The sequence below is a fragment of the Narcine bancroftii genome, chromosome 8 (assembly GCF_036971445.1).
Source record: "Narcine bancroftii isolate sNarBan1 chromosome 8, sNarBan1.hap1, whole genome shotgun sequence".
Taxonomy (NCBI): Eukaryota; Metazoa; Chordata; class Chondrichthyes; order Torpediniformes; family Narcinidae; genus Narcine; species Narcine bancroftii.
In genome coordinates this window covers 45,024,903-45,052,342 of record NC_091476.1, presented here as the reverse complement: position 1 = coordinate 45,052,342, position 27,440 = coordinate 45,024,903, and the positions used below count along the sequence as shown (strand labels likewise).

General features: G+C 44.1%; 1 protein-coding gene across 2 annotated transcripts in view; it reads right to left on the bottom strand.

The window, feature by feature from the left end:
• fgf13a (fibroblast growth factor 13a) overlaps positions 1-27,440 on the bottom strand; it is a 359,051-nt gene that overhangs the window by 68,119 nt on the left and 263,492 nt on the right. For both annotated transcript variants that reach the window (XM_069893547.1, XM_069893548.1), the window contains one exon: positions 24,768-24,878. In XM_069893547.1, coding sequence (XP_069749648.1) covers positions 24,768-24,878 — 111 coding nt within the window. The remainder of the gene's footprint in view (positions 1-24,767; positions 24,879-27,440) is intronic.

The following is a 27,440-nucleotide window of genomic DNA, read 5'->3' as shown; positions in this document are numbered from 1 at the left end:
TGGGTTGGGGCTGAAAGGCCTGTTGCAACACAGTACAACTCCATCACTTCACTGAATTGTATTAATTGTTTAAAGCTTAATACTCAAATTTATTCCAAACAGTCTCAATCACAATGTACAAGTTGAAAACAAATTAATGTTTAAATAAGCTCTATTAATTAACAAGTTGAAACCGCCAAGTGAAGTGACAATTGCCCTGAATCTCATTAATGGGTGTGCATGAGGCAGAGGAAGTATATTCCAAGATGGGGCATGGTGTACCATAAAGCAGATTTTAAAATGATGACATATTCCACTGGGAAGAAATGGACAAATCTGGGAAGATTTACATCAACATAGAGAAGATGATTCTATATGGAGGTGACTGAACCCCAGTGCAAGATGATCATCAAAGAATCCATTATGGAAATATGGAGAACTTTTATCCACAGAGTAGTGTTAGTGTGGACCCACAGAAGACCAAGCCACACCACACTTAAAGGGTAGATGGACTAGAAGGTCAGACTTGAAGAAAGAGCACAGCACAGGGAGCATAAACACCAGGACTCATTTCTGGGCCAAAGGAACACTTATTGGGGGGAAAAAAAGCAGTCTGTGCAGAAGTGAATGCGTCAATGTGAAATGTAAAGGAGTCCTGTCTCTCTCTGGCCTGGAAATGTTGCTGCATGGCTGAAATCTGGAGGGAGCTATTATACCACCCTCATAAAGCCATACATACAATTCTGCAATAAGAAATGAAAGCAGGAGGTCATTGCTCTCTTTTGTCTGATCTACCATTCAATAAATACTGGTTGATTGTTTAATTCAGCACCACTCTGCTGAACAAGCCCCTCTACCCTTAAAACCCTTCATGTGAGAAATGTACTCTGAGTATTCCCAGCACTAAGCCTCTGCTGCTCCCTTGAGGAAAGAATTTCAGTGATTGAACAACATCTGGGTGAAGACATTTCTTTTAATCTCTGCCCAGACTAGTTCCTTATCTTGATATTGTGACCCTTATTTGTAGACACCTCAAATCTTCACCTCCCCATTTCAGGCCCTGCCAGAATTTTGTGCACTTCACTACAAGCACCTTTCTTTCTTCCAAACTCATAAAGACTTCAGGCCTAACCTATTAAATCCCAATATTGGAGGAATCAGACAGAAAATGCTGAAAATACTCGGGCAAGTTTGCATATCAGATAGATGATATTTCATCAGAACTGATGAAGGTTCACTGGCCTGAAATATTAACCTCTCAACAGATGCTGCCTGACCTGATGAATATTTCCAGCTCTGTCTGCTTCATTTCGCAATTCCACTCTCCGCAGTATTTTACTTTTTCGATGACAGGAATCAATTTGGTCAATTTTCTCCACTCTTATATTACAGCACATTCTGCTCAGACCTGTGTATAATATTCCAGATACAGTTTCACTGGGACCAATGGTGGAGGATGCCTGGACTCCTCTCATGGACGTAGTCATATAGGATGGTCATGTCTCTTTCACCAATGGCCCAAGAACACTGATCCTGCATTTACTCCATGTTGTGCTCCTCACTGTCCCCTTTACCTTCACATTGGGGAGGAAAACAGAGTATTCCTTGGAAACCCACACGTGGAGTTCAAGTTAAAGTGGCACGGTTGGCATAGCAGTTAGTGCAACACCTTTACAGTGCCAGCAATCGGGTCCAGGGTTCAAATCCCGCATTGTCTGTAAGGAGTTTGTACATTCTCCCCGTGTCTGCATGGATTTTCTCTGAGGACTTGTTTCCTCCCACCGTTCAAAAGGTGTAGGTCAATTGGGTGTAAATTAGGCACATGGACTCATGGGCTGAAATGGTCTGTTACTGTGCTGTATGTCGAAATTAAATTAAAAAATCATGGCGTCTTTCAGCATAGTCCCAATTTGTCAATGCTCTTTAATACTTTTCAAGGCCCTGCTGATAACAGAGAAGTCCTGCCCTGGTTTGATTTACACAAATGCAGCAACACTTCGATTTGAATTGCGTCTGCCATTACTTAGCCAGTTCACCATCTGATATAAACCTACTGCAAGCCCAGGTTACATTCTTCATTGTCCATTGCAGCACATACTTTGTGTCATCAGCAAACCTACCTTGCCACAAACATCCTTGTCCAAGTGATTTGTATGTTACAGGAAGGAAGGGTCCCAGTACCGAAACCTAAGGCATTAGACTCAATCCTCCAGTCTGAAAAATTGCCCTCTACACCCACTCTCTGATTCCTCACACTTATCCAGTTCCCTAGTTGGCTTCCTATTCCGTGTGTCCCAACCTTCCATACCAACTTACCATGTGAGACCTTACCAAACGCTTCACTAAAATCCATATAACTATCAACTGCCTTACCCTTGTCTACCCTCGGTCAACTCACACGATTTCCCACACACAAATCCATGCCGGCTCTCCTTAACTTTCCCCGGCCATCCAAATGTCGATAGATTCTATCGCTTAGAATCCTTTCCATCAGCTTCCCGACCACTGACATCAGAAGAATAGGTCTGTAGTTACCTCGATTATTCTTACAGCCATTTTTAAACAATGTCCAGTCCTGTGGAACTTCTCCTGTACTCAGAGACATTAAAAATATCTGACATGGCCCCAACAATTCTGGGATGCACCTTTTCTGGACCCGGAGATTCATCCACCTAGATATGATCTAACATCTCTTCACTACTGATTCAGACTTGCTCTGGTTCAGACATGCTCAATCTTTTTTTTTTGGCTATTGCCTGTGAAGCAGTCAAGTTTTAATTGGTTTCTTCTGTACTTCTCTTCTACCAACTAATAAGAAAAAAACTAAAAAATTTATGTCACAGGAGGTGAAAAGAAAACAAGGCTTTTACTTAAATGTGCTGTGGCCTCTGGGAGGAGGATGGGAAGGGGGGAGAGTAGGGCCCCTGTTGACAATGGCTGTTCTAGGTTATATTTAGTTGCCTCCTTCCCCTCCACTCCTGCATGTCCTGCTCCACACTAAACACATTCACAAAATATTAATTTAAGATCTTCCTTATCTCCTCTGGCTCTACACATAAACACCCCTCCTGATTATTGATGAGACTTATTCTTTCCCTAATGGTCCATTTGTTCTTAATGTAATGATAAAGATAATTTTGGATTTTCCCTAACACTATGAAAGCCATCTCAAACTCCTTTAAGTTCAAGTTCATCCACAAAAATGCTGAAGAAAATTAGCAAGTCATTCTCTCCAATTTGATCCTCTAGCTCCTGGTGACTGGTGGGCTGTAGTACACACCCATCGAGGTGATGACTCCTTTTTAGTTCTTAACTTCCAGTCACGTTGCCTCACATGATAGTTCTCCAACAATACCCTCTCGGTAGACGATTGTGATACCTTCTTTGTCTAATATTACAACCCTCCCCCACCTTTCCAATCACACCTGTAACTACAGTACCTCAAAACACTGAGCTGCCAGTCCTGGTCCTCCTCCAACTAAGTCTCCATTATGGCTGCAACATCCCACTGTTCTGTAACTGTCCACACCCTCAGCTCGTCTGCTTTCCTCTTGCATTAAAATAAACACAACAAATTTCCCTCGTCTTACCTCAATGCTTGTTCTCCTCTATCCTGTTCTGTTTCAATGCCCTTCCTTTGCCTTCCTCTCTATCCTTTTCAGTCCCTCTCTCTACATCTTGTTCAAATTTATTGTCAGGCACTGAGATGCATGATAGTTTGATTTGCAAGCAGTCCAGCTAGACATATCATACATAGTTCAGCAAGTAAGACACAGTACAGAGGGCAACATTACAGAGAGAGATCAGTTGGTAAGGAGTAAAAGCTATTTGGGGTTCATTCAAGAGTCCAATAACAGTGGGAAAGAAACTGTCCTTGAATCTGGTGGTGCGTAATCGCACCCTCGTGAATCTTCTTCCTGACAGGAGGATAGTAAAAAGAGTGTTGCCATGGTGGGGTGAGTCTTTGAATATGTTGTCTACTTTTTCAAGTCAGTGGGAGGTATAGCTAGAGGACAGATGGTGTGTGTGTGTGTGTGTGTGTGTGTGTGTGTGTGTGTGTGTGTGTGTGTGTGTGTGTGTGTGTGTGTGTGTGTTGATGGTCCGAGCCATGTTTATAACCCTCTGCAGTTTCGTGTAGTCTTGGTCAGAGGTGAACATGAAAACTCCACACAGAGAACACCAGAAGTCAGTATTGATCCCTGGTCACTGGACCAGTGAGGGAAAAGCTATGCCACTGTGCTATTTTATCATGAAGGCCAATATATCGCATCTTCCTCACAACTTGCTGTTCCTGTGGTGTGTACAAGGTCATTACACCCACACCCTTCTATCTGTGAACATTCAAAAAATATCTGTTGTTCTATTTTCTTCTATCACAGCGCCAAATCCATAACACCTGTTAGCAGGTATCACGGAAAGCATCTGTTGGAGCAGATAACTGTGCTAAGAGCCCAATTCCTTATAGAGAAAAGAGGGTGCATTGTCACATCATCACAGAACAAGGGTGGTGAAGAAGGAAGCCTCCATGCCGCATTGCCATCAATGCTGGGACCTACCAAAATTGCATAACAGCCAATTGAATTCTTTGGAGGGTAGTCCATGATGTGGGAGATGCGGCAGCCAACTTCAGCAGGGCAGACCCCCAAAAGCTGCAGCAGATCAGGGCAGGAACATTTAACAGGGAATACCCCCACAAGCAGGAACATTTTGGTGTTGGCAGATAGATGCTGGGAGTCTTGTGTCATCCAGAGAGTGCTGAAACTCTTTGATACCACACCAGCAGTCCGTGCCTGGATGGGGCACCCAGGCCTGAAGTGGGCAAGAACCCACAACCCCTAGACACAGTGGGGACCGACAGATCTAGTCATAGCCCTGAGACGAATCTCCATCCTAGTCGTAGTCTTTCCACAGGCCCATCACCTGGAGATGATTGATCCTTGGAAGTTGCACATTCCATGATGAAAACCTGCTCCATCAAACCACAGAACACCTAAGCACAGAAACAGGCCCTTCGGCTCATCTATCCCTCTTTACCCCTTTCATCACATACATATCAAACCTTCTCTGAAATGTCAAAATCAAACCTGCAACCATTGCCTCCACTGGCAACTCATTCCACACTCTCACCACTTCTGTATGAAGAAGTTCACCCTCATGTTCCCCTTAAACATTTCACCCTTAACCCATGTCCTCTCATTCTTGTCTCACTTAGTGGAGAGCCTGTTTATATTTTCCTTATCTTTAGCCCTCATGATTTTGTACATCTCTATCAAATCTCCCCCCTTTTTTCTACGATCCAGGGAACAAGTCCTAACCTGTCCAGTATTTCCCTGTAATTCCCTATGGTTCAAGTTTCAGTCACATCCTAGTAAATTTTCACTGCACTCTTTCTAACATTGATACCTTTCCTGTAATTAGGTGATCAAACCTATGCACAATACTCTATATTTGGCCTCACCAATATCTTGTACAACGTTACCATAAAATCCCTATTTCTGATTTGATACGGATAACTCCAGTGTGTCATTGCTTCTGCTAACTTCAGGTTCATTTTGATCGTCTCTGATTTTACAGCTGATGGCACAGGTGATGTGCAGAAAAGGGATTGTTATAAAATATTGCAGTTCTGTTTGAATCTGTTCAGAGATTGAACAAAAATGATCAGATAATGAACACCTATTTATTTTACACTTTCAGAACCACAGGTGGAACACCTCGCAGCTGTAACAGTCACAGTGCTCTGGAGACCCAGGTTCGAACCCGACCTCTGGCACTGTCTGTGTGGAGTCTGCATAGGCGCTCTGGATTTCCTGCTGTAAATCGTCTCGAGTGTGGTGGTTATGCATGGAAGAAGAGGTTACAGGGAAATCAGTGAGAGGGAAACTGATGGGATTGCTCGGAGAAACAGTGTAGATTTAGTGGGCTGAATGGACTCCTTCCACGTTTCCAACTAATTGGAGCATGTAATGGCTCCCAAGATCAGCAGAGTGACACATGGGTACATGGCAAGTAGATTGTCCTAAAAATGTTGGATGAGGTGGATGTTCTGTGGATAACTCCTCTGCCCTCTGAGTGATGCTCAGGAGCTTAATATCTCAGATGAGAGGTGGGCAACACTGAGCTGCCACCCTTTCTGACTGTGTCCTGAGTGAATGCTCACTATTTTGGCCGGACCTCATGCTAGACGAAGGTTGGAACCCACTTTCAGGTGTAGAGTCAAGAGAATGAGACACAACTGATGATAATCAAAAAAACACCATCTGAATCACAGGGAGCGCGGATCTGGCTGCAGTATTGCCTCAAACCGAGAAATGTACAACCTGACTCAGAGACTGGAAACCCATCATTTTCATCATGGTTCTCTCCAAGACCATAAGCTCGAATATCCATGGTCCAAAGCTTTAAAGGTACCAGTGCCACGGAGAATGCAATTGGATGAATGAATCAAATACAATCAGAGTTTGGAAATGTGAAGCCAGCATGTATGTTTGATTTTGTTGCGTGGGAATAGATAGAAATTAGAAATAACTCTGGGTAGAATGCAATCAGAATCAACTAATTAAACATTAAGTAGTATCAGCAAGGCTTTGATTGATAATTGAAAACAAATGGAATTACAGTAGAACTGAATTCTTTGGCTTGGCTTCGCGGACGAAGATTTATGGAGGGGGTAAAAAGTCCACGTCAGCTGCAGGCTCGTTTGTGGCTGACAAGTCCGATGCAGGACAGGCAGACACGATTGCAGCGGTTGCAGGGGAAAATGGGTTGGTTGGGGTTGGGTGTTGGGTTTTTCCTCCTTTGCCTTTTGTCAGTGAGGTGGGCTCTGCGGTCTTCTTCAAAGGAGGTTGCTGCCCGCCAAACTGTGAGGCGCCAAGATGCACGGTTTGAGGCGTTATCAGCCCACTGGCGGTGGTCAATGTGGCAGGCACCAAGAGATTTCTTTAGGCAGTCCTTGTACCTTTTCTTTGGTGCACCTCTGTCACGGTGGCCAGTGGAGAGCTCGCCATATAACACGATCTTGGGAAGGCGATGGTCCTCCATTCTGGAGACGTGACCCATCCAGCGCAGCTGGATCTTCAGCAGCGTGGACTCGATGCTGTCGACCTCTGCCATCTCGAGTACTTCGACGTTAGGGATGTAAGCGCTCCAATGGATGTTGAGGATGGAGCGGAGACAACGCTGGTGGAAGCGTTCTAGGAGCCGTAGGTGGTGCCGGTAGAGGACCCATGATTCGGAGCCGAACAGGAGTGTGGGTATGACAACGGCTCTGTATACGCTTATCTTTGTGAGGTTTTTCAGTTGGTTGTTTTTCCAGACTCTTTTGTGTAGTCTTCCAAAGGCGCTATTTGCCTTGGCGAGTCTGTTGTCTATCTCATTGTACTGAATTACTCTCACACCAAGTCAGGAGTGAACACTGTCAAAAGCTAAAGCACATGGGAGAGGGAAAGGGGAAGAGAGAGATAGAAAGAGAGAGAAACAGAAAAAGAGAGATAGAAAGGGAGAGAAAAAGACAGAGGGAGAAATGAGAGAGAGAGATATAGAGAGATAGAAAGTGAGAAAGAAAGAGAAAGAAGGAGGTAGAGATAGAGAAAGAAAAGAGAGAGAGAGAGAGAATTATGACATATCCATCTTATACTTGCACACTTTCTGCTCCACCAATCATATTGGATCATGTAGCACAGGGTCAGGATGTCATTCTGCCCATCATGTACATCCTATCTCTTTGGAAGGATTCTCCAATTTTAATTTTTAAAAATATTTAGACATACAGTACAGTAACAGGCTCTTTTGGCCCATGAGCCCATGCTGCCCAATTATACCCAAATGACCTTCAACCCCTGGAACATTTTGAAGGGAGGAGGAAACTGGAGCACCTGGAGGAGCCCCAAGCAGACACAGGGAGAATGTACAAATTCCTTACAGACAGTACGGGATTCGAACCCATGATCTTAATTGCTGGCGCTGTGATAGTGTTGCCCTAACCGCCACACCAACCGTGCTGCCTCCTTAGTTCAAGTTCTTTCCACATAATGATGAGAGTATGTCCTGTCCAAATACTTACCCAACTGCCCTCTGAATCTGTTCCCATTGGCCTCTTGGATGATGGATTGACTCAGTCACCTTGCAAGGCTGTATACAGTGCCAGTCTCTGCCCTGAGCTGCTCTGCGTGACCCACAGCAACATTTGGGCTCCCAGTTCCCAGGCCAGGGAACCTCTTACTCTTCCAAGCACCTGGGGGCACTGACTCAATCTGCTTCATGTCTGTTCATTGACCACACCCCCTCATCCCAGGAAACAATGAGCTGAACCTTTGTTGCATAAGATCATGATATGAGCAGAAGGTCATTAAGTTCATCTAGTCCCATCTGCCATGCCATCATGAGCTGATCTATTCCCCCACTCAGCCCCATTTCCCTGACTTCTCCCCATCACAGTTGATATTCAGATATCTATCAATCTCTGCCTTAAGTACACTTAACAACCTGACCATGGTGCACCACTTTTTGGCTAAAGAAATTCTGTGCATTTCTGTTTTAAGTGGGCATCCTTAAATCCTGAAGTTGTGCCCTTTTGACCTAGACTCACCTACCATGGGAGTACCAATCTATCTGTCACGAGCACAGCTTTCGGTAAGGGGACCAGACCTGGAGACAATATCCCAGCTGCACTCTCAACCATACCCACCAACTGTCACTCGCCCTAGTCACACAAAATGTTCAAAGGACATGACTATTGCCTTAGATAACAGGCAGAACTTGCTTACACAGCAGGCCACCTTCTGTCCGACTGCCTCAACCTGCTCTGTTGCTCCAGCATGGCTCCCGGTGCTGTCTCCTCCAGGAGAACTTACTCCCAGCATTTCAGCATGACCTAACACAGGACAAAAGTTGTCTCAGTACAGTCACCATCTGGCTGACCTCACACAACAGCTCCAACAGCCGGTGGTGTTGTCCCATTCCCAGACTTAACTCTTCAAACAAACTGTCTCATCTCAGCTCACAACATACATAACCACTTCAGAATGAGGTAAAACAGAGAATATGTAAGATTTCATTTTCCAGAACCTGTAAATGACTGGCAAGGCCACCATTAGTTTGAATTGCCCGAGAGAAGGTAGGGGGCGAGCCCCCTTTTGAACTGCAGCAGTTTGTGTGGGGAATGCGCTGCCTCAGTGTTGCACAGGAAGGGGATTTCAAGGATCAGACTCAGTGATGTCTGATTACGAGAGGCACGGACAGCCCGAGTTGAGAATAGAAAATGCCAGAGGACATCTGCACAAGGTGAAGGGAGGGAAGTTTATTGGAGACATCAGAGATAAGATTTTTACACAGGGTGGTGGGTGCTTGGAATGCATTGCCAGGTGTGGTACAATAGGGACATTTAAAAGTCTCTTAGGTAGGCACATCGATGAAAGAAAAATAGAGGTTCATGAGGTAGGGGTTTAATTTTTTTTGAGTAGGTTTATATGGGTTGGCACATCGTAGGCTGAAGGGCCTGTACTATGCTATAATGTTCAATGTTGAACAATGAGGGACAAGTGACATATCTTCAAACAAGGAAGCTGAGTGAGATGAGGGGAATTAGTGACACTCCCCGCTAGCTGCTGTTCAAGCTTCGGTTTGAAGGTGGTATTGGAAATGTGTGGGTGAGTGCATTTTATGGACAGTACACTCAGTGGTGGAAGGAAAGATTTTGAGCGGCTGGGAGATGGGATGTCAATCAAGATGCTGGAGCTGTTCTCATTCAGATAAGTAAAGGGAGTTCCATCACATTCCTGTCCATGATGGAAAGGGTTGGTCCCTGGTGTCAGGATGTATTACTTGCCATTGGATTCTAGCTCTGACCTGTTGTTGTAGTCACAATGTTCAGATGTCTGGTCCAGCTGGGCTCCTCATCATTGGAGACTCCCAGGTTGTTGATAATGGTAATGGATTGAATGTTGAGGATATATGGTTTGATTATTGCCTGCACTTGTACTGCATCACTAAACTGATGCAAGGCCTATCATTTCACACCTCAACAGAGGTAATATTTAACATTCTAACTATCCCTAGAGTGTAAATTCCTGCCTCAGTCATCGAAGAAAGTACTTTTGTATGTAATGGAGCAGGACTCGCGTCTCCAAGGAAGGTTCTTACAACGAAACAGAAAACTAAGCAGAGATAAAGAAATGAGGAAACAGTTGAAAACTAATTAAGGTGATTCGATGTTGAACAGAAACATTTCTGAAATCTGCTGATAAAAAACCAAAATGCAATTACACCTTAAGGCTGTTGAACTAGAGAGAGGAATGACTAAGACAGATCAACTGGGAATCGGAGAGTGGAGAAGAGCAGGATTTTTAGGCCTCTCTCTTGATGAGAATTGACGGTAACTTTGAAGTTGTTCCATGTTGATTAAGAAATATGAAAATCAAGGACATTGATCTCTGGCTTCACTCTCAGAACTGTTCTTTGCTGCAGTCTGCATTGCACTGTCCGCAACCTCATGGAACTGTAATATTTTTGCTACAGCCCTCCTTGGCATTATTGTAGCTTCCCTTCATCTCACCATCTCAATATGTGATTAATTGCACCACAGTGACTGACCAAATTCTGTGAATGTATTCTTTTTCCTCTTTCTATTTTCACTCATTTCATTGCAAAGGTTTTCCATTTGTTTCATATGGAAACTGATGACATCATAGCTCCCACAAACTCCTCTTTGCTCCTCTCCTTTGCGGGTTTACTCCATTAGTTTATATGAGGATTAAACTCCACCCTATCAAAGCTGGAGGTATCTTCATTCTTCAGAAAACATTGTCCTTAGGCACTCCATAAACTAACTGAATCACATTTCCAATCTTCCTTTTCTCTAAATTGTTAATCACAAGCTTGGAATTCTTTTCCTACCACTTCTCGTTTCACCCTTGCTAATCTAGCTTGCCTCTGTCCCATTGGGCTGCAGTGGCCTTCACCATTTTTAACCTCTGCTCTTCTAACCCTGGTATTTCATTTTAATATTTCCTTTTTGCCTGCATCATTATTCAGCTCACCCAACATGGCCAATTGAACTGTTCTTCTAATTCCTCTCCTGTGTCCAGTTCACTAGGACAAATCTTGCTCATTGATCTGGCCAAAGGCAGGAATTTAGAATGTTTCCTTCCTTTCTTGCTTGGTACTGTTTCCTAAGTACAGTAAAACCCCTGGTATCCAGAATTTAAGCACCAACAGTCTCAAGCAACCGGCAAAAAAAAAATGCCAAAAAAACTCCAAAAATTAAGTAAGAATAAAATAATAGGTAAAAATATGTGTTTAAAATTGTAAAAGTAAATGTTCTCTGAAATAACACATAAACCTTTGGTGAAGATGGGAGCAAATATTCAGCCAGCAGAGAGCCTTGGTCGGGCTTTGCTCGTAGCAGCTGTTTGAATAAAGTTGTGTTTGAGTAAAATGGCGTCACCCAGGATGAAGTGATGGTTGATGCCATTTGCCATTGGTGGACTCTCTTAAAATGTCTTCTTATTCCTGCTTAGTAAGTCAGTCCAGTCATATGGTTTATCTGTAAACCTGGGGGGAAGGGGGGTTAATTATCTATAAGAACCTGCAGATGCAGCGACAGTTAAATGTTTTCAAACTCAGACATAGGGAGTTTGCCTGTTCAATAGGTTGTGGCTTTCTATACATTGTTGGCGAGAAGAGCCATCCTATTCAAATGGTAAGTCTCTAGACCTTCAACAGTGTTTCAGTGGTTCTCTCATATTATGTCTTGTCTAAGTTTAGAAAAAATTAGAAAAATGTATTTGTTTCATTGGTGAAATTTGAAGATACATGGTGACCTTTTATGTCTTATTTTCATTTGATGCAAATGTTTCTAATTTACTCTTCCAGATGAGATATCGTCTTACCTTTGTTTTTTGATTTACGGTAGGAACCAAAAACTACGAAATATATGTTAATAGTTGTTTTTTATTAGAGTACGTAAGGTGTTTTTTTTAATACAATACTTTTGATATTTCTCTTTTTCACTCATTACAGTGGAAGGGGGAATTGAGTTTATACTGTTTTAAGTTTTATATTAATATATATACATATGCAAAACTGTATTTGTTCCCTTTTCTTCTTTGTATTGCATTTCCAATAAACAATAAAAATTTAAAAAAAAATGTTTTCAAAGAATCTGACTGAAAATAGAGTAAAATGCCTTCATGTTTATATCAGATTGAGATTTCTTGTCAGAGTTCTTCTTTGGCTTGGCTTCGCGGACGAAGATTTATGGAAGGGTAATGTCCACGTCAGCTGCAGGCTCGTTTGTGGCTGACAAGTCCGATGCGGGACAGGCAGACACGGTTGCAGCGGTTGCAAGGGAAAATTGGTTGGTTGGGGTTGGGTGTTGGGTTTTTCCTCCTTTGTCTTTTGTCAGTGAGGTGGGCTCTGCGGTCTTCTTCCAAGGAGGTTGCTGCCCACCGAACTGTGAGGCGCCAAGATGCACGGTTTGAGGCGAGATTAGCCCACTGGCAGTGGTCAATGTGACAGGCACCAAGAGCTTTCTTTAGGCAGTCCTTGTACCTCTTCTTTGGTGCACCTCTGTCACGGTGGCCAGTGGAGAGCTCGCCATATAACACGATCTTGGGAAGGCGATGGTCCTCCATTCTGGAGACGTGACCTACCCAGCGCAGTTGGATCTTCAGCAGCATGGATTCGATGCTGTCGGCCTCTGCCATCTCGAGTACTTCGATGTTGGTGATGAAGTCGTTCCAATGAATGTTGAGGATGGAGCGGAGACAACGCTGGTGGAAGCGTTCTAGGAGCCGTAGGTGATGCCAGTAGAGGACCCATGATTCGGAGCCAAACAGGAGTGTGGGTATGACAACGGCTCTGTATATGCTAATCTTTGTGAGAACATACATGACATCTCATACAAACTGAGATTCTTTTTCCTGTGGGCCAGGCAGAATTAGCACTAATTGGCAGTGGAAAAAAAACCAAGGTTCAACGTCCACATGTAAACAAATAAAGAAATGTAAACAAATTGACTGTGTAAAACAGAGAAGAAAAAAATCAATAAAGCACAAAAGTAAGAGTCCTTAAATGAGTCCCTGATTGAGTTTGTTATTGAGGAGAATGATAGAAGGCAGCAGCAATTATTAAGGATGCGCACCATTCAGGAGATGCTCTGTTCTCACTGCTGCCATCAGGAAAGAGGTATAGGTGCCACATGACTCGTATACCAGGTTCAGGAACAGTCGCTACCCCTCCTCCATCAGACTCCTGAACAACAGACTCATTCTGAGATTCATATAAGAATGCTTACTTTGCTCATTATTTATTACTGAATAGTTATACTTCTGTATTTGCACAGTCAGTTTGTTTACAATTCTTTCTACTTTGAGTACATTTTGGAGTTATCGGTAATTACAAATTCTGTCTGGTCCGCAGAAAAAAGAATCTCAGGGTTGTATGTGATGTTATGCATGTATTCTGACAATAACTTTGAACTTTGAGCCCATCATCACCAGTAATCAGAATCACCAATGCCAAGGCAGACTGGTGGACTGACAAACACTCGCATCTCAACTAGCTTTGCCTCAAAACAATAATGCCAGAATAAAATCGACTGAGGATCTCAAGGAGCCCATAATGATGATCTTTTCAGACACTGCCTTGCTGACATCCTGGAACACCCAAGTGCTGTAGATTGTCCACCATGCTCCAAAGTCTGCCATAATCAGCACCTACAAACAATGGGCAGCATAGTGGTGCAGGGAATAGTGCTGGTGCCTCATGGAGACAGAGACCTGGGTTTAATCCAGACCTGCATTGCTGTCTTTGTGGCATCTGCATGGTCTCAATGTAGTCAGGTGGGTTTCCCCTCGGACCTCCAGTTTCCTTCCACTTCTCAAAGACAAGTGGATCATTGGGCCACTGTAAATTCCCCCCAGTGTGGAGGTGAGTGATGGAATTTCAGGGATGGTTGATGCGAATGTGGAGAGAATAAAACTCGGTCTTATGTGTGGACAGCTGGCATGGACTCAATGGCTGAAGGGCCTGTTTCTGTGCTGTAGAGTTATGTAAAGCATGAGCATGGTTGGTGGTTGGCACGGACTGAAGGGTCTGTTTGTCTGTTGTAATGTTCTATGGAGCATGTGGGTGGTTGCTGGAAAGCAGCTGGACCAAATAACAATCATGTCAGATTGCTAATGGCAAGTGCAGCTCAACTAACGGATGTTCTCACATCCTAACATCTCCCTGAGAAACACCATGGTCCCTACGTTCTTCAAAGCCACCAACATTGTCCCTGTGCCAAATGAAGTCACCTGTATCCTGATTACTGCCCTGTCGCACTCATGCCCATCATCATGAGGGGCTTCAAGAGGCTCATCATGGGACACATCAAGCTCTTGGTGCCCCTGTCATTGGACCCCCTGCAGTTCGTATACAGTTCCAACCGCTCTGCGGATGATGCAATTGCTGCTGCCTTCCATCTAGCCCTCACCAGCCGGAAAACAAGGACTCATATGTTCGAATACTGTTTACTGACTTCAGCTCAGCATTCAACACGATCAGTACCTGATAAAGAAGTTGAACCTGCTAGATCTAAACACCTCCCTCTGCAATTGGATTCTCAACTTCCTGTCGGGGAGACCTCAGACAGTCCAGATCGGTATCAGCACTTCCAAGACCATCACACTGAGCATAGGGGACCCCAATGGCTGTGTGCTTAGTCCACTGCTGTTCACTCTGCTGACCCGCGACTGTGCAGATAAACATAGCTCGAACCACGTCATCAAGTTCACTGATGACATGACCATGGTGGGCCTAATTAATAAGAATGAAAAGTCACCATACAGAGATGAGGTGCAGTTGCTAATGGACTAATTCCGAGCCAACAACCTGTATCTAAATGTTAATAAAACCTGTATAAAATGTTAAGAGATGTTTGTGTACTTCAGAAGGGCTTGGGGGGGAACCACGTTCCACTGACCATTGATGGTTCCACTGTTGAGGTTGTCAAGAGTATCAAATTCCTTGGTCCCTTAACACCAGCTCCACAGTCAGGAAAGCCCAGCAGCGCCTCTACATCTTGCGAAGGCCGAGGAAAGTTCATCTCTCACCCTCCATCCTCACTACATTCTACAGAGGATGTATCGAGAGCATCCTGTGCAACTGCATCACCGTTTGGTTTGGAAGCTGTACCCCCTCAGATTACAAGACCCTCCAGAGGAAAGTGAAGTCAGTGGAAAAGATCATTGGGGAACCTCTTCCTAGCATGAAGGACGTCTACTACACGATGCAGGCGAAAGCCAATAAACATTGTGAAGGACTCCACACACCTCTCGTGCAAACTGTTCTCCCTTCTGCCATCTGGTAAGAAGTACTGCAGCACTCGGGCCCTTACGTCCAGATTGGGCAACATTTTTTTTTCCCCCCAAGCCATCAGACTTCTGAACTCCTAGAACATTTGTGGATGGGGTACCTTCGACCTTTACTGTATACGTCTTAATATTTTAACCTGTGCAACTTCTATTCTAACTTATATTTATGTAAGTCTGCTCTGTGGTCCTGGAGAAACATCATCTCATCTTTACCGTGTGAATATGGTATGAATGATAAATAAAGGTGATTTGACTTGACTTGTTGGCTAGCATGGACATGATAGGCTGAAGGGCTTGTTTCAGAGTGATATATCTCCGTGAGTCGGGACTCAAATCACTCTTGATTACTCTACCATTGTGAATAGGAACCCTTTTACAAAGCAAAGCCATCAGATTCAGGAGCCCTTTAACCACAGATGCAAGGCATCAGTTGAATGGAAACATCAGCAGGTCTCAAAGGGAAAAAGTATAAGCCTTGTGATCCAAAGCAGCTGGTCCATCTAAAGAATGCAGGAAATCAGGTAAAGATCTGATTACCACTTCTATCAAATGACCAACAACCCAAACCACCAAGAGACAAGTTTCCTTGAGCCACAGACATAGGAGTCTCATTGAGAGACTGGAGGAGCCTTTTGAAGAACTTCTCAACCAAATATCCTTGTTTCCGTTCCTACACACAAGGTGCCTGGGTTGGAACCATGGTGTATTTTGTAAATGGACCACACTGCAGCCACTGGGGACTGATGGTGGAGGGAATGAATGTCGACGGTACAGATTGTAATCAAACGGACTTCTCTGAATGAAGACGATGGTCCGAAGGTCATAATTGTCATTGGTGGTTAGGCTCGTACCTTGAAGAAGAGCTCAATCTCGAAACACCAGTAATCTGTCTTGACCTCCTATGGACACTGCGAGACCGGCTATGTTCCTGCCCTTTTAACCTCAATCACAGCATCTACAGACTCCCATGTTTCACTTCATCATTTGTTATGTCAGCACAAGGCTGAGTTGTAAAGTTCCACAGGCACATCTGGGCACAGTTTCCAGGAGGTTCACATTTATGTTTCTTCACTGAGAGCCTTGTTCTCATGACAATGTATGACATTTCCCTTAAAGAACACTGAAATAAATACTAAATTAGTGGTTACAACCACATATACACATTTCATAAAACAGATATTCTCTCCTAGAATAGACAATGAAACAATATTCTGTCTTGTCTGGAATAGTGAATGAAGTTAGAGAAGATGCAGGAGAGACAGAGAGCCTCATAATGAATTTATATCCCCTTTTTACTGAAGGTTTTAAAGTAAATGAGTTGAAATGTTCATTCTGCATGGAAGATTTAAACTTTCCATGTGATGACCAAAGGAGAGGACCGTGAGTTTTCTGTTTTGACATTTCTCTGTTCCTGGGTCATTGCTGTTATATTTATTCCACTGCAATTAAAGCAGGTAATGATAATCCTTAAATTCTTAATGCAAGCGAGCTTGTGTAAAGGTGGAAATGTTATTGCCATGGTGATACATGTTCCGGAGACGAGGAATTCTCCTCCTTGATTTTCCCATGGTTTAATTAGATAAGTGTCAGCCGCCCACGCACCGACAGCTGTGAGAACGCAGCTCAAGCCACACCAACTACCTGCCTCCCTTCCTTGCATGGCACCAGGAAATATGCGAATGGTTCTCCCTGTCCTTTCCTTCCCTGAGTGAGTCCCAGCATCTGTGTTTCCAGTCTGAAATGTTCCTTCCTCTGTTGAAGAACTGGAAACTCAAACACTCTGGACTTACAATAGCCGTTTGGAAAGGCTCTCAAGATAAAATCATTTTCATGGTTTTGAGGAGACTCAGTGAGCTGAGTGTCCTAATTCTGCTCCTATGTCTCATGATTGCCTTGGTTAGGGAAGGGAATGGAAGTGATAGGAGTACCTAAATAAATAAATTATTGTTTAATAAAGAGTTGAGACAAGGAGGGTTTGAATGAGCAGCTCGTCAATTGTTCAGCATTCTCACTGCCCATGGAAAGAAGCTGTTCTTCTGCCTGGTGGTCCTGGCTCTGATACTCCTGTATCTCTTTCACGCTGGGAGCAGTTGAAAGATGCAAAGATGCTGTGTGTGGGGTGGTAAGGGTCCTGAATGTTTCTGTGAGCCCTCTTCAAACAATGATTCACGTCGATGAGGTGGAGGGAGACTCCAGTGATCCTCTCAGTCACTCTTATGGTCCTGCGGATTGATCTCCCTCTATTTCTCTGCAGCAACCATGCCACACTGTGATTCCCCCGACCAGGACGCTCTCATAGAGCTCCTTTTGAATATTGACAAGATTGTAGCCGGTAGCCTTGCCTGCCTCAGTTTTCCCTGTGGTGCCTTCTTGACAAGGAAATGTAGTGTGTCCAGGATAGGTCATTTGTTCTGTGGACTCCAAGGAATTTGGTGCTCTCCGCTACCGAGCTATTAAGGTGTAGTGAAGGGTGATCATCTCTGGTCTTCCTGAAGTCCACAATAATTTCCCTTGTCTTGTCCACATGGAGACTCAGGTTGTTATTCTCGCACCATATCACAGGATTTTCCACCTCTTCTCAGTGCTGTGACTCATAGGTGTTGCTGACATCGCTGTAGCAACACCTTCAACATCCACCAAGTCATGGACAGAAATTTAACTAGAGTTGTTCATGAATACTGTAGGTACACAGCAGTTCAGAGACTGTGCAATCTGCTATGAATGACTCACTTCCTGACTTTACAGATCATTCCCCCATCTACAAGGCACAGCCAGGAACATGGTGTTTTGCTGTGCGAAGCCCCAACAACCCTGGGAAACCTATTCCCCAAGTTTAAACAAGTCACTTTATTTTTCAGAGATTTGAAAAGAAGGTGAGAAATGTACTTCTGAATAAAGTGTGTCAAACATTTTCCTGATGAATATTGGGACAAAAGCACAAATTTCACAACAAATATAAAGTATGAAATAAATAAAACCAGGTGAGACTGTCGTAAAGCTGTAATTTATGTCTATGCAGAACATGATGCTCAATTAAACTAAAGCTCTGCTGCCTGTATCTGGTCCACACCCCTCCATCCACTTCATATTCATGGGTCTATCAAGAAGCCCCTTAAACATCGCTATTGTACAGGCAGTTCCCAGATTACGAACGAGTTTAGTTTCTAAGTCTATCAGGTGCACAGCATGCCCGGTAAGTTTACCCGCTTCCTAAGAGGAATGTGATGTGAAATTTGTCAAATTTGTAGAATGGTACAAGCACTTAGTATATACTATACATTTGACCTTTCTATGCAAAAAAATAAATAAAGAAAAAAGATCATGATTAAAAGTTAATACTTACTCTCGTTCCATCAATGTCCTGCATACTGAAGGGGCATTTGTGAGGTAACATTAGGCGCATGCGCGAATTGGGCAACAATTTGTTCGTAAGAACGATTTATCTGTAAGTCGGGCATTCATAACCCGGGGACTGCCTGTATCTGCTTCCACCACGACCCGGCACGGGCTGCCCAGGCATTTTGTGTGTAACAAAATAATCCTATACATCCCCCTTAAACTCCTTCCCCCTCACTTTAAATGCATGTCCTCTTGCGTGTGATATTTTTACCCTGGGAAAAAAATTCCAACATTCCTCCCTATCAAAGCTTCTTGTGATTTTATGAAATTCTAACAGGTCTCCCCAAAAGTCTCCGACGCTCCAGAGAAAACTACACAGGTTTGTTCAAATTCTCCCCATAACTTACACCCTCTAATCCAGGCAGCATCCTGGTAAATCTCCTTTACAAAGTGTCCACATTCTTCCTGAAATGAGGCGACCAGGATTGTACATCTGCTACCCAGCCGTACAGCCATCTCTGATTGCAATTTTAGCCAAACTGGGTCATTGCACAAAAGCACTAACTGTTCAGCAACACCAACCATCTGATCAGTTGGTTGAATCTCAAGTTTTGGTACCACATTAATAGCTTAGTTCAATGGAAATTGAAAACTTCAACACTGGAGAGTGAGGCTGTGATTTACGTGACCTGAAGCAAGTCCATCAATGCCTCTGTTTTCACAGCAAGTTTAATATGTTTCCCTGACTCTCAACAATGGCTACAGGGATTACAAAGGCAGCGCCATGAGTTCGAATCTGGCGCTGTCTGTAAGGAGTTTGTATGCTCTCCTCATGTTTGTATGAGTTTCCTCCGGTTTCTGCGCTTTCATCTCAGTCTTCAAAATGGTTGTAAGCCATTTAGGTGTAATTGGGTGGCATGGATTTAAATGACCAGAATCTACTTCTACTGCACTGTAAAGACAGAGAAAGCAGACTTGTTGGATGCATCACAGTGTGGAATGGGAACCTGCTCCACTCAAGATCAGGAGAAGCTGCAGACGGTAATGAATGCAGCTCAGAACATCACGCAAAATTCCCTCCACTCTTCGGACTCCACCTACATCTCCTGGGGTATAGGAAAAGTAGCCAACATCTTGACGGACCCATCACACCCCAGACACACAACTCTCTTTCTCCCTTAGGAAGAAGTTTCAAAAGTATGAAAAAAGGCTTAATACAGACTTAAAGACAGTTTATTCTCCACAGCCATCAGGCTCCTGAATGAACCCACAACAGGGCTCTCAAAGCCACCTTGGTCTGTACAAATTGATCTTTCTTTTCATTGTAATCCTACATTCTGTAAATGATGCTCCTTAGATATAATCTGTTGGTCTGCTCGCAGAAGAAACATTCTCACGAGTTACCTTGTGACAAATAAACTTCAAGAAAATTTAGGGTATTGCCAATTTTCACCAGCAGGAATAGCTGGAAGCAGAGTATACAGGTTGAAACGACTGGCACAACAGCCAAAGCCTTCACCAGTTGAATCACAGGAACATGCCCCTGGGTTGTAATCCTGCACAGACTTGAGTAGCAGGGTCACTTGGAAGTGGAGCAAACAAACCACACTTCAGAAAGAAGTAGAGCAGCTGTGGAGAGATGTGCACAGAGGGAGAGGTGTGCACACGGTGTGAGGGGTGTGTGCACACAGTGTCGAGTGCATCGAAATCTGTTGGAGCAAGAACTCTATCAACCCCCATACCTCCCAGCCCCTGCTCTGCCAATCTTTGGACTATTTGGGCATTTTTTTCATCCAATCAGAGAGCAGAACTGGAGAGTAAGTTACTAACACCAAAGAAGAAAGTTTGGATTTCACGTTCACATGGTCAGAAGACAGGCAATGTGAGTAAAGATTGATTTTGAATGATAATGAATACATTTGTTCAATAAGGCTTCAATTGCATTCCCTCTTTTCTGCCACTATACATTAATTCATATATAAAACCTGCAACAAAATATTCTTGCTTTAAATCAAGAGGAGAAATTATTTTTCTAACTACAAACAGTCTGGTTTTAGCCATTTAAAAACACAAAGCTGGAGAAACTCAGCAGGTCAGTGTCTTTTATATAGTAAAGATAAAGATATATAACCAACATTTCGGGCCCGAGGCCTTCATCAAGGAATGGAAAAATGTCGGCAGGTGTCCAAACAAATGGTATGGGGGAGGGGTGGGAGAGGACCATGGCCCCAAAGGGAGGAGGAAATAGGTAGATAAGGAAGGGAGGCTACAGCAGCAAGCAGGGGGAGGAGGGATGCCTCAGTGAATAGAGAAGGAAGGGGGTAGAGAGTTAAAGGAAAGAAGACAAGGGAAAAGGGAAGAGAGGGGTAGGAGAGAAAGGAGAGTAGATTAGCTGAAACCGGAGAAGTCAATGGTAATGCCATCTGACTGTGACCCATGAGAGTACCCATGGCTACTCCTTTGATTTGAAGGAAGTGAGATGAGTCAAAGGAGAAGTTATTAAGAGTGAGAAGAAGTTCTGCCAGGCAGAGGAGGGTGGTGGTGGAGGGTGACTGTTGGGTCTCTTGTTAAGAAAGAAACAAAGTGCTTTGAGACCTTCTGTATGGAGGATGGAGGTGTAAAGGGATTGGACATCCATAGTAAAAATGAAGTGGTCCAGTTCGGGGAATTTTGTCATTGAGGAGATGGAAGGCATGGGAGTTATTGCGGATGTAGGTGGGCAGGGATTGGACCAGGGGAGAAAAGATAGTCAAGGTAAAACAAAACTAGTTTGGAGGGGCAAGAGCAAGTGGAAACAATGGGTCTACCCATATGGTTGGATTTATGTATCTTGGGTCCCAGCTACACCTGCCTGTTTGTGGGCATTGTGGAGAAATCTATTCTGCAAGTCTACACAGGCAAGGCCCCTCAACTCTTCCTCCCCTATATTGACAACTACATCGGGATGCCTCATGCACCTGTAATAAGCTCGTCAACTTCATTCAATTCATTGCCAACTTCTACCCCATTCACAAACTCACCTGGTCCATCTCTGACCACACTCTCCACTTTCTTGATCTCTCTGCCTCCATTTCAGGAGACAAAGTTTCCATTGACATATTTTACAAACCCACTAATTCCCAAAGCTACTTCGACTACACTTCCTCACATCCTCTCTGCTGCAAGGACTCCATTCCCTTCTCGCAATTTCTCCATCTCTGACACATCTGTTCCCAAGATAAGGTCTTCCAGTCCACATCTTCTGAAATGTCTGCCTTCTTCCACAAACGTGGCTTCTCCTCCACTATCAACTCAGCCCTAATCCGCATCTTCTACATTTTTCACTCATCTGCCCTGGCACCCTATGCCCCAGGCACAACAAACACAAGATTCCCCTTGTCCTTACCTACCACCCCACCAGCCGCTGCATCCAACATCTTATCCTCTTATCCTCTGTAATTTCTGGCACCTATAACATGATTCCACTACCAGACACATCTTCCCCTCTTTGCAATCTATAGGAACTGCTCTCTCTATGACTCCCTCATGCACTCATCCCTCCCCATCAATCACCAACCCCCCTAAACCATGCACCTTCCCCTGTGGCTGCAAGAAGTGGAACACTTGCGCCCACAACCCCTCCCTCATCACAATTCGGGGCCCCAAACACTTCACTTTTGTATCCGCAGGATTGATTTACTACATCCGGTGCTCCCTTTGTGCCTTTCTCTACATCGGAGAGACTGGGTATAGACTGGGAGATCACTTCACTGAGCACCTTCCCTCTGTCCTCATCAATGACAGGGATTTCCCAATGGCCAACGATTTCAATACTGCATCCCACTCCCACACTCACAGGTCTGTCCATGGCCTCACGTACTCTCCCAGCAAGACCACCCATAAATTGGAGGAACATTTGATTTTCCATCTGCGCTCTCTCCAACTGGATGGCATAAACATTGACTTCTCAGGTTTCTGCTAACTTACTCTCCACTCTCCCTCGCTTCCCTCCCTCTGTCTTCTTTCCCTTAGTTTTCCACCTCCTTCACCCTCTATTCACAGAGCCACCCCCCCTCCCCCTGCTTGCTGCTGTGTCCTCCCTCCCTTATCCACCTATTATGTCCTACCTTTGGGACCATGCTTCCCCCCCCACCCCCCCGCAACTATTTTATTTGAATGGCTGTTGACATTATTCCACACCTTGATGAAGAATTCAAGCCTGAAACGTCGATTATGTATTTTCATATTTGCTATATAAAGGACACTGATTGACCTGCTGAGTTTTTCCAGCATTGTGTGTTTTTTACTTCAACCATGGTGCCTGCAGACTTTCGTGGTTAACTTGCGGTTTTATCCATTTAGTCATTATTTTGCACCTTACCACATGAAAAGAGGAGTGCCCCAATACTCTGTGTTAACTCTGATAGAACTCCCCAATGGGGCACCCCTTTCCTCTGCCTTTTCCCCATTCCTTGTTACTTTTTCACTCATTTCTATTTCAAAATTCCCATTAAATCTGCTTTCACTGTCCTTTCAGAGAGTTTGTTCGCAATCACAACAGCTTTCACCAATAAATACTGCCCCTCGAATTGTTTTCTGAAATTGATTCATCAAGGGAAGCAGCAAACCTGGGTCCCAGGCGTGAAACACCTGATTGCGTGAAACACCTGATTGCGTGAAACACCTGATTGCGTGAAACACCTGATTGCGTGAAACACCTGATTGCGTGAAACACCTGATTGCGTGAAACACCTGATTGCGTGAAACACCTGATTGCGTGAAACACCTGATTGCGTGAAACACCTGATTGCGTGAAACACCTGATTGCGTGAAACACCTGATTGCGTGAAACACCTGATTGCGTGAAACACCTGATTGTTGATTGACCTTCTGAGAGGTTCCAGCATTTACTGATTTTACTTTGGAATAAAACTGGGAATGGGAATGGTGTTCCAACCATACATACAGGAATCTTTCTCAATCCAATGAAACAAAGACGGATGTTTTGTCAGGGAGGAAGAACTGCAGGCCAAGTCAAAGAGGTGGAACACTTCGACAATATAATTAATATTCATCATTATAATGGAACAAAATAATCAAATGATAATTATATAGGGATAATGATTAAAAAGGGCATTAGTGTGATTAGTTATGGGCAGTTCATAGAAAAAATTGATTTTTTTGGAGATGCTGAAAACAGAATTAAAAAATAAAGTTGGTTATAATGGCAAACACAGCCAAAATCAGTTCAATAAAAATATTTGTTTGCAGTTAGTAAACACTGGCGAGGCATTGCCAATAAACGAAGGGAGGAAAATATCTATGGGTAACGAGAGGGACACAGGGCATTCGGCAGTTGAGGGCAAAATGTCACTAGTCATAGTGCTAAGGAGAAGATGTGAGAGGAAATATTGGAATTGGGTCCATTTTAATGCAAGGAGTCTGAGAAGCAAGGCTACTGATGGTGATTCATAAGGGAAGACGACTCTGTCGCAGTCATGGGGTCATGGTAGAAAGTTGAGTAGGACAATGGTCCTTGAAAGAATCTTCAGCTGTAAACAAGTGAGTGGCAATGAAATTTATTTAGCCAGAGGAGGAATTTCTTTACCCAGAGAGTGGCAAATCTGTGGAATTTGTTGCCACAGGCAGTTGTGGAGGCCAGGTCATTGGATGTATTTCAGTCAGTGATTGATAGGTTCATGATTAACCAAGGCATCAAAGGTTACAGGGAGAAGGCTGGGCAGTGGGATTGAGTGGGAAAATGGATCAGCTCATGATTAAATGGTGGGGCAGACTTGATGGGCTGAACAGCCTTTTTCTGCTTCTATGTCTTATGGAATACAAAGCAAGAGTCTATTATTGCAATAAGGAGAGAGAAAGGGCTTCAAATGAGGCTGTGTGGATGGAGCATGAAACATTTGGGGGGGGGGTGGAGACCACTGGTATTTCACTGTTGGGGGTATAACGCAGACCTCTAAATCATCTGCATGAATGAGAGGGATACGTGCACAGGCAAATCACAGTAAGGAATAGCATACAATTAATCTCCATCTGAAATACACCTTGAAATGAAGTATCTGAAATGTGGCAATTGAAAACCCTTTGGGCACTTACTATAACTATCGCCTTCCTCCTTTGTTCCATCAATGACTCCATCTGGCTGCAACTGCAAGTGATAGCCTTGTCTGCTGTACAGCTTTGTTACGATGCCTTTAAGCTGAGGCTCTGAAATAGGAATTGAAATTCTGTTAGAACAGTGCAGGCAAGGCAAAGAAAATACAGATCCTGGGAATCCACTTAAGAAGTGACCTATTCTGGACACAAAACATCTCCTCACTTGTTAGGATGGCGCAACAGTGACTGCATTTCCTGAGAAGCCTGGGGTTGGCAAGGCTACTGGCCACCATTCTGCCAACTTTCTACAGTAGCTCTATTGAGAGTGTCCTGGCTGGCTGCATCAAAATATGGTATAGATACTGTAGAACATCAGATCGGAGCTCAATCCACAGGACTGTGGACAGTGGCAGAGAGGATCACTAGGGTCTACCTCTCCCGCATCGAGGTGACCTACTGGGATCATTATATGAAGAGGCCTTGCAAAATTGTTGACGACCTCTATCACCCCGCACACAGGATCTTCCAGCTGCTCTTGTCGGAAAAGAGATACAGCAGTATCAGAGCCAGACCCACCAAACTGAGAAACAGTTTCTTCCTACGGGCAGTACAGTGCTGAACGACTGATGAACTGCTCATACAAACCTTCCGTGACTCAACTATTTATTTAATATATATTTATTTTAATATTTGTATGCAAGTACTGTGCATATGTATTGTTTATCCGTATGTGTGTTTGCAGTGTGTGGCATTGAGGACCAGAGAATGCTGTTTTGTCGGTTTGTACTTGTACGTTGGAGTAATAATGAACTTGATCTGTGCACATTCAGGCTTTTCCCTTCTTTCCCATTCAAAGCCCAATGTACCTGGAATGTTAACTGAATGTCATCAGACACACCCTGGGGCAGATAGATCTATGTTATCATTGCTGTGACATTTAATTGCTACCTAGCTTCTGTGGAAGACTCGAAAACAGATCACAAAATCTAAATGCATAGAATTCAACTGAAATTCTGAGAAAACAGTTAAGTGTCCTATCTCGTAAGCCCTGAAAGGAATGTGGAGACCAATCTTTATAAAGTGCTTGTAGGTAGAAATAACATGCTTCATTACATTTACCTGTGAACATCCACCTGGCTCTCTCCTTTGATGGATGATATGTTTCAGAATAAATGCTTTTCTGTGTAAAACCTACCTTTCATGCATACGCAGTGTAGCAGTTTCTTCATGAGATTCCCATTGCCCAAGGGAGAACATGTTCATCAAAGTGCAAAGATGGAGCCTATCTGTGCCTATTTTAATCATTTCACCCATGAACATTGACACTGGCCTCCTTTGATTTCTGCAAGAGAGTCCAATGGCAAGAACATTGTTCCCAAGAGAAAAAGCTCATTTATTCCACTCAAATAATTGTATATGTACACTTAAACCCCCCCCCCCCCCCAGCTAATAGGATGGTCACCTTTCTATTCTGCCGGTATGTAAGCAGCCAGGTTTAGGGAAGACTCCTCAGTGTAATGCTGAAAGAATACACCCTCAGCTCCTGATGCTGTGAGGCTTCTACCAGATAGTCTGACACCGCTGACCCATGCCAACCCCCGGTGGAAACACATGAGAGACTGCAGGTGCCGGGATCTGAAGCACAAACCAATCAGTGGAACCAACATCACTGGCAGAAAGAGAATGGTCAATGTTTCGAATTGGAACCCTTCATCAAGACAAGTGGATACTGCTGGACCCACTGAGTTCCCCCAGCAGATTGACTTTCTCTTCAGATGGATCCATGATGACTGCAACAGTGGCCCAATCAAACAGGGAACTAGATTTGATGCTGGATACTGTTCACCAACCAGTTTTACCATTTACCCCTTTAGACAGGAGAGATTCCATTCCAATTCTTCAAAACTCGATCCCTCCAAAAATCAGAGCAAACACTTTAAAATTAATTAAGTAATTAACTAGATGAAGTGAAGACAAATGGTGCTCTGATGCAAGCAATTTTCCCACGATTTCCCCTCACTCCAAGAATGAGCCAATGGTTAGAAGAGTTAGGTTTTCTGTGAGCGAAACGGTACCCAGTGGCAAACTACCACCTGACCCCTGTAACAATGCAGAGAAGGCCATTCAGTCCCACACACCCATGGTGGATGGCGTTAAATATGAACGTGCGTCGACGCTGGGCTGGGGTCGAGTCCACGTAGGAGGTCAAGGGACCGATCCATCAACCCCTCACCCCTTTCCTGCAACTTAGGCTCTCAGCCACAGAAACCCATCAGCCTTGCCCTAACATCGAATCTATTCCCCAACAAACTACCATCAGGGGAATTTAAATAATTAACTTCTCATGACATCTGTGGGATGAAGGGGCAAACCCAGGCAACCACAGGGAGAACGCGCAAACTCCACACGGACAGCACCAGAGGCGAGATCCAAACCCGGGCCATTGGAACTGTGGAGCAGCAACACTACCCGCTGCAGTGGACCACCGCATCTGGTCGCTGGTGGGCAAGGGGAGGGATTTCAACCCCGCCACCCCCAGGGGCTATTTACCAACGCCTACCGGGGGCTCACTCTCACGGTGCGTTTCCTGGGGTTCCTTCCCTGACCCGGGGCTTCATTGGGCAAATCACGCTGGTGCTCAGGGGGATGGGAGTGCCTGAACCCGGGCTTTGG